This window comes from Kogia breviceps, chromosome X, assembly GCF_026419965.1.
Source record: "Kogia breviceps isolate mKogBre1 chromosome X, mKogBre1 haplotype 1, whole genome shotgun sequence".
NCBI lineage: Eukaryota > Metazoa > Chordata > Mammalia > Artiodactyla > Physeteridae > Kogia > Kogia breviceps.
Genome location: NC_081330.1, coordinates 43,648,832 through 43,656,562, shown reverse-complemented (window position 1 = coordinate 43,656,562; position 7,731 = coordinate 43,648,832). Strand labels below are relative to the sequence as shown.

Sequence of the window (7,731 nt, the reverse complement as noted above, 5' to 3'; positions counted from 1 at the left end):
CTTTGGTCACCTGTCCATGTATATTTTTAGAGTGTGCAAAAAGAGTCAGGTTCTATAATGCAGGGGATGAGAAGATCTGGAATATAGGAGAGATGGGAGGGCATCACCTTCTACCCTTCCTTCTTGACAAGGCCGGGAAGATCGGATGATTTCTGCATCCCTCATACCCTCAGCTTCCTCAGCTTTAGTAGACTAAAAGCTAATCTGGGGCAGGTGTTCAGAACAGCCATCAAATCACAAGAGGTTCACACAGCAGTCAGCCAAGACTTTGGAACATTGAATGCATGTCTTTCTTTAATCAAACAATACAACATTTTATTGTTTTTGTTTTATCAAATTGTAAGTTGATCCAAAATTAGAAAAAGTAAGAGATCATTTATGTAAAATGGCAAAGATTAGACAACTAGTCATCTTTGTGGACTAATTCATAGACCATGTGAAAAATAGCAGTTTTCCATTTTAAAACAGGTTACTACGTTTTGAAAGCTTCTTTTTGACTGTAACCAGTGGAAACATTTTCCTTGGGTTATAAATCAATATAGTAAAATTAGCGAGGCCTTTTGGGTTTTCCCCTCCGACTTAAATTCTTCTCCAGTCAAACGAAGATAGCATCATTTTATTTTCTCAATATAAGAGTAATGCATTACTGATTTTTAAAAAATGAACAGAAAAGTTTAAGAAAGTAAGACATTCCCACTACCCATATCCTTTTCTGAAATCTTGAATCCTGTTTCGTATAGGGGTGCAGGGGAAACGCTGAGCATTGAGGCTACGTTGTTGGGGGGGTGAAGGGAGAGGTGGGTGGACAGGGAGTAAAGGAGAGAAAAATTATTCCTCAAAGAGGAAGAAAAGACCAATGGACATGGGAGCAGATGTAGTTTCTCTCTGCTAACCAAAGAAAGGCAAATGCCAACCACAAGATAAGCTACTTCTGGTTTCTGGGATTGGCAGAGGAAAATGAGTGGCAGGACCTGCTGTGAAGGGAAAGAAAAGGGGTGGGCCAGCTCCTGCCGCACTGCTGGTGGGAGTGGTAATTGGGGTTCTGAGCTCACGAGTGACGTGGCTGTCACGTGAGCAGGAGCCGACGTGTGCAGACGTCCTTCTAATCCCGGTCTTTCGCTTGGTCCGGTTGCCATCTCCCTATTACCTCGAGGGCTGGCGGGCCTGTGGCCAGGAGAGGAGGAGGAGGTAACTGCCCTGATCCCAGCCAGTCTATGTGTGGATGGGTGCTTGCCCGGGGGATTCCCGCTGTGCGGGTAGCGGAGGGTGGAGACTAAAGAAGGACGAGGCTCGCTTTCTCCACACCCTTGCACTATCCCCGGCCCTTTCCAGAACAAGAATGGTGGACCTTGGGGGCCAGATTCCAGGGGAGACCCCAGACCAGGAGGGGGGAAACCTGAAACCTGTGGCATCCAGGGCCTTGAATCGGAAAGGGCCGATGTTAAGATTCTTGTCCTGTGTGCTGGTCCATCTAGCAAGCCAGTATCTTGGGGCTGGGCGTCTGTCTTGTCATTCCCCGTGTCTTTCAGTAGGGCGCTGTACCACTCGGAGCAAAGGAATAAAGAATCTGCCCCGAACCCCTGCAAGTCAGTGTAAAGGTGGGATTGCCCCGCGGCCCCCAGAAGGGCGGGGATGGCTGGGGTCCTCCTCCTAACTCAGGCGCATTACTGACTCCCCAGTTACCTCCCTGCTCTTTTATATAGGAAATAGGAGATGACAGCGCGTACAGGAAACATAGTTGTCGTTGGGGCTGAGACTGCGTCGGGCAGGGGAATCAAAGAGATCTTTGGGTTTTCTTTTGCTCCTCCGGTTTTTCTCACTCCTTTGCCCCACCTCCCCTCTTTCCAGTTGTTCGAAAGGGGTGTGGTTTTTCCTGGGAAAATGGCCGACCGCTGGGGCTGGGGCTGGGGCTGGGACTGGGGGCTGGGGGAGGGGGTGGATAGACGCCCTTGCTGGAAGAGGGCTGCGGTCAGCAGAGTCCTGAGAAGTGGGGGTAGGGTGAGAGACCAAAAGGTGAAATCTGTTTGACAACCAGGACCTTGGATTCAGAAAGGCTGGTGTTGGGACTGTCTTAAGTGCTGTTCTGTCTGCCTAGCAATCTGTCTCTGCCCTGTCGCCTGTCTGTGTTTTTGGATCTTGCGGCTGAAGGCCAGTCCAACTCTAGGAGCAGGAAGAAGAGGAAGACTGTCCAGAAACAAGTATGTCAGAGTGAGAGTGGTGGCACTATTTAGGGATCCCTGGGCTGGAGAATGGTGAAGACTGCAAACTCCAGTGGGCCCGTGGACCTCCCCCACATACCCCTCCTCCTCTTCTCTCTGGACCATTGCGGAGCTTGCAAAAGAAAGTGCTCTGCACGGAAAGAAGTGGCTGGGAGGACAAAGGTGTCACGAGAGTCCTGGGGTGGGGGTGGGGAGGACCTTTCTCCAAATTACTCTTTGGTCCCAGAGTTGTCAGTCCTTAGGTTAGTTGGAGGCGGAAACCGAGATGAGGGAGGAAGGAAATTGCTCCAGAGCAGTGGATATAATGGGTGGGGGTAGGAGTATCCTGGTACATCTGAGTTGGTGGGGGTGGCGGAGGCAAGGGCAGAGTTCGAGACTTTTGTGCATTTTACGCCTGTCTGGCTTCTAGACACTCTCCCTCCACCACCATCCATTTTGTTACAGGGAAGGAGTTGTGGCAGTCACCTTCGAAGGCAGTGACTTTTGGGGGTGGGGGCTGAGTGGAGGATTGGAGGAGATCGAAGGAACGGGGTGGGGGGTGGGGGGCGGGTCATAACGAACTTCAAAGTCGCAGCTCAGTGAGGAGAGGAGGGGAACCGTACGTGGGAAACATTGGGCTCCGTGAGACTAGGGCCAGTGATTCCGCAGAGGAACGTGTGTCCCATCTCGGGTGAGGTTCATCTGTCTGTCCCACGAGCTCTCAGCACCACTCCCCCCAACGCTTTGTATGCAGGTTTGCAGGACTCAGTGTACTTCCAGGCAAGAAGTAGAAGGAAGAAACTGCCTGGTCCCCTGCGGGTGCATGTGGGGCTGCCACTGCCCCCAGGACATCTGGAGGGGCAGGGGAGGTAGGGAACTGATTAGCTATCTTAAATTTAACATACTGGGGTGGGGTGGTTGAACATGAGGTTGGAGAATCTGGAGGTGGTGAAAATTTTCAAAATTACCTTCCTGATTATAAAAAGGAATCAGTGATCTACCCTTGAGTCCCTGCCATGTCCCCATTTGTATTGTCTGTTTGTAGGTCTGTAGTTCAGTCTGTCTGCATGCGAAGGCACAGAAGGAGGAGACTGAAGCCTCAAATCTTTCTTTCATTCTTAGGTCCCCCAGTATCTGTAGCTGCAGCAGAGCCTGCTGGCTGTAGCTGAAGACTCCACAGCCCCCTCCCCCTGCCCCCTGACTTGGGAGCACTCTTCTGGCCAGAGCAAACCCTCCAGACACTCGCGGCAGCATGGGCCGAACTCGGGAAGCTGGCTGCTTGGCCGCTGGTGTAGTGATCGGTGCTGGCGCCTGCTACTGCGTATACAGACTGACCTGGGGAAGAGATGAGAGCGAGAAAATCTGGGACGACCACGATGACGATGATGAGGAGGAATCTAGCGATATTGCAGAGACTGGGAAAGGAGCTAAGGCTAATGCTGGGGCAGGGGCTGGAGCCAGACTTCAGGGTGACTCAAAGGCCAAGGCTGAGGAGTCCGTGGAACTCAGGAGTGGACCTGATGTAAAGGCAGAGGCCCACTTGAAGGCCCAGAGTGGAGGTGGCCTAGAGGCCAAGGCCAAGGCCCTTTTCAGCACCCTGAAGGAACAGGCAAGTGCAAAGGTGGGCAAAGGGGCCAGGTTGGGTACCATCTCCGGGACCAGGACCCTTACACCTGGTTTACCCTGCCCAGGAGTCAGGGGTGGAGGCTGCCACCCTGTGAGGAATGGAGCTAGGGCTGGGGGCAGGACTAGTGGCAAGTCCAAGGGAAGGACCAGAGGTAAGAGCACCAGGACTCCAGCTACATCTTGGCCTGTTCGAAGGGGCAAGTTCAACTTTCCCTATAAAATTGATGATATTCTGGGTGCTACTGACCTTCAAAAGGTCCTTAACATCCTAGAAAGAACTAACGATCCTTTTATTCAGGAAGTAGCCTTGGTCACTCTCGGTAACAATGCAGCATATTCATTTAACCAAAATGCCATTCGTGAATTGGGTGGTCTCCCAATTATTGCAAAACTGATAAAAACGAAAGATCCCATTATTAGGGAAAAGGCGTACAATGCCCTTAATAACTTGAGTGTGAATGCGGAAAATCAGGGCAAGATTAAGACATATATCAGTCAAGTGTGTGATGACACCATGATCTGTCGTTTGGACTCAGCTGTGCAGATGGCTGGTCTAAGACTGTTAACCAACATGACTGTGACAAATCACTACCAACATTTGCTTTCCTATTCTTTTCCAGACTTTTTTGCTTTGTTATTCCTGGGAAATTACTTCACCAAGATTCAGATTATGAAACTAATCATAAACTTTACTGAAAATCCAGCCATGACAAGAGAGCTGGTCAGTTGTAAAGTACCATCAGAATTGATTTCCCTCTTTAATAAAGAATGGGACAGAGAGATTCTTCTTAATATCCTTACCCTATTTGAGAATATAAATGACAACATAAAAAATGAAGGGCTTGCCTCATCCAGGAAAGAATTCAGCAGAAGTTCACTTTTTTTCTTATTCAAAGAATCTGGAGTGTGTGTTAAGAAAATCAAAGCATTAGCAAATCACAGTGATCTGGTCGTGAAAGTAAAAGTCCTAAAAGTATTGACCAAACTTTAACTGGGGGTCTGTCCCAAACAATACTGAGGTAATGTTTTTAGTTTGCACTTGGGAACAATGCATTTTGTAAATTCTCTGCTTTTCACTGTGCTTTTATGGCAAAGAGATCCTTTCAGCTGCTATTTTGGAATAATGAATATCACATATCAACAATGATGCTGGTTGTGATGGCTGGTTTTAGGCTAGACCATTTTAAGGATGTCAGATGAATACTAGAGCTTGTACAAAGAAAGCATTTATTGATTCCATCTTGCTACCTAGATTGAGATATTTTTACTCTTTCCTCTACTTAAACTGACAGCGAACTAATCACGAATAAGCTATACTTTTGTATTGGTTTACATTTGTTAATCTTGTGTTTCATCAATAAAGTTGTGTGTTTTAACCAGCAAAAAAATTTATCATGTTCTTGAGTTTATGATATATTTGGAGAGGCAAGATGTATGGAAACAAAAAGATACTAACAAAATTGAGTACCTCTAATCATGGCCATCTGTTTCCTATTTCTGCAGGCAACAGTGCTCTCCTCCGGATGCTTAAGTAGAACTGGGCATGAAGGATGGGATAAAAACAGGGTGGAAGGAGGAAGGAGGAGTGATAGGAAGAAAGGCATGGAGGTGGGAATTTTTCTCCACAGAAGAAGGAGGCTGTGCCTCCTCTGTGGAACAAAGTGTGGGGAGGGGAGTGATGGAAAATACAGTCTAGCAGTTGGGTGAGTCCCATTCATGGAGGATCCCTGATTTCTAAACTGAGGTGTCTGTATATTATTCCATCAACCCCTGGGTGACACCAAACCCTTTTGTGACCAGAGGAGTGACAGGATGAAAGGAACATGTGGCTGACTCGTGTGCAGAATAGGTCAGAGTTGGGGTGGGGACAGGAGTGGCCACTGGAGATTGGAACACCACTTAGGAAGTTACCACCATAGTTCAGGCATAGTTGCTAAAGGTGTGAAATTTCACTGGTGGCAATGGGAGTGGCAAGGGGAGGAAGGAAGTGAGAGACGCTTTGAATGAAGAAGTGCTGGAACGTATCCTGGGGACATACAGAGAGGGACAATTTTATTGTAGGGTCCTGAGGGCATTTGATAGGAAAACATCCTCTTTCTTGTCCAACTCTGGTGTCTATGGGAGTGAATATGTTAGTGATTATTTTGGAATTATGAAAAAATATAATAGAAGAAAGAATAATTTTTAGGGCTTCTATCAGATTTCTTTTACAAGATTGGTTGGGGCAGGATCTTTATGGAACCATCGGTAGGGCTGTTGGCATCCATACTGGAGAAGATCCACCTCTCCTCCAACCTAGATATGGTGAGGGTGTGGGTGGAGGGACACCTTCAAGCTGTACTGGTGGGAACATACTTGGTACAAGATCCATTTGGATACGTGTTTTAGAAACTTTCAAGATGTGCACGCTCTTTGACCCAGAAATTCCATTTACACAAATTTGTCCTTAGGAGATATGATTGGCTTAGGAGAAATAACTGGCTTGTACAAGTTTGTGCATCTTTGCACTGTTTTGAAGAGTGAAAAACTGAATGACCCAAGTGTCTTGAAATAGGCATTTGGCTAAGAAATTAAGGTACTGAGACGTTATTCAGCTTTTGAAAATGTTGATGGGCAACTACACTTATTTACATGGAAAAAATTCAGCATATATTTTAAGTGGAAAAGCCAGTTACATGACCATATACATACTGTATTCCACTTTTGAGAAATATAAAATATTTACACGCATTAAAACTTCTGAAAGGCTATATACCAAAATAAGAAAAATGGCTATGAGTAATAAGACAGTGCATGAATTACTATTTGAATCTTTTCCCTCATCTGTATTTTCTTATCTGTAATGTATATTGATTTTTTGTGTAATTGTTGGAAAATAAAAATGTTGGATACAGGCTAGGTTGGAAGTGAAGGAGATGATAGAATGGGAGAATGGGTGAGGTTTATATGGATATGTTTCCCACATATTGAGTGGGAAAATATTTAGACCAAAAAGGAAGATGTGTTGGAATGATAGATGAGCTGTCAAGATGTGGATAATAAGAGTCCTTATATCGTGTGATTAAATGAGGTAATGTGGGTAAATTGCTAAAGTAGTGCTGGAACATAGGAGTTAATTGATAAAAGTGAACACCCTTAATTAACTAAAAGACAGGGTGGATAATTTTTAATTTACCTTTTTTTCTAAGGTGTACTTCTGCCATACACTAGTTATTTTTCCCCAGCTTTATTGAGATATAATTGACATAACATTGTGTAAGTTTAAGGTGTATGACCTGTTGATTGATACATATATATGTATATATATTGCAAAATGACTACCACCATAGCATTAGCTACCACCTCCATCCTGTCACATAATCATTATTTATTTTTTGGGGTGAGAATATTTAAAATCTACTCTCAGCAACATTCAAATATATAATACAGTATTACTAGCTATAATCACCATGTTGTACATTAGATCCTCAGAACTTGTTAATCTTATAACTGGAAATTTGTACCATTTGACCAATATCTCCCCATTTCCTCCACCTCCAAGTCCCCAGGAACTATCACTCTACTCTCTGAGTTCGTCTTTTTTAGATTCCACATATAAGTGATGTCATACAGTATTTATCGTTCTCTGTCTGACTTATTTCACTTAGCATAATTGCCTACAAGTTTTCCCAAAGTTATTGAAAACAAGATTTCCTTCTTTCTCATGGCTGTGGTATATATACTACATCTTCTTTAACCATTCATCTGTTGATAGACACTTAGATTGTTTCCATATCTTAGCCATTGTGAAGAATGCTGCAATGCTTATGGGTGTGCAGATATCTTTTTGAGATCTTGTTTTTATTTCCTTTGGACATATATCCAGAAGTGGGATTGCTGGATCATATGATAGTTCTATTTTTCAATT

General features: G+C 45.0%; 1 protein-coding gene across 21 annotated transcripts; it reads left to right on the top strand.

Annotated features, from left to right (window-relative positions):
* Positions 1-1,050: 1,050 nt before the first annotated feature.
* ARMCX1 (armadillo repeat containing X-linked 1) lies at positions 1,051-5,205 on the top strand. Of its 21 annotated transcripts, none has more exons than XM_067023213.1 (6): positions 1,069-1,188; positions 1,530-1,598; positions 2,096-2,198; positions 2,953-3,067; positions 3,321-3,807; positions 4,445-5,205. In XM_067023213.1, the coding sequence occupies exons 5-6, from the start codon at positions 3,451-3,453 to the stop codon at positions 4,496-4,498; spliced, it is 411 nt and encodes a 136-aa protein (XP_066879314.1). In that variant the 5' UTR covers positions 1,069-1,188; positions 1,530-1,598; positions 2,096-2,198; positions 2,953-3,067; positions 3,321-3,450; the 3' UTR covers positions 4,499-5,205. The 21 variants fall into 21 exon arrangements, with proteins under 21 accessions (XP_058907039.1, XP_058907038.1, XP_058907035.1 ...); XM_067023217.1 differs by having other exon boundaries at positions 1,091-1,188; positions 1,533-1,598; XM_067023214.1 differs by having other exon boundaries at positions 1,098-1,188; positions 1,533-1,598; positions 2,036-2,198.
* The last annotated feature ends 2,526 nt before the right edge of the window (positions 5,206-7,731 follow it).

What these genes read in the sequence shown, in the direction of transcription:
- ARMCX1 (XM_059051056.2), top strand. Translation starts at nt 3,451, where the DNA reads ATGGGCCGAACTCGGGAAGCTGGCTGCTTGGCCGCTGGTGTAGTGATC.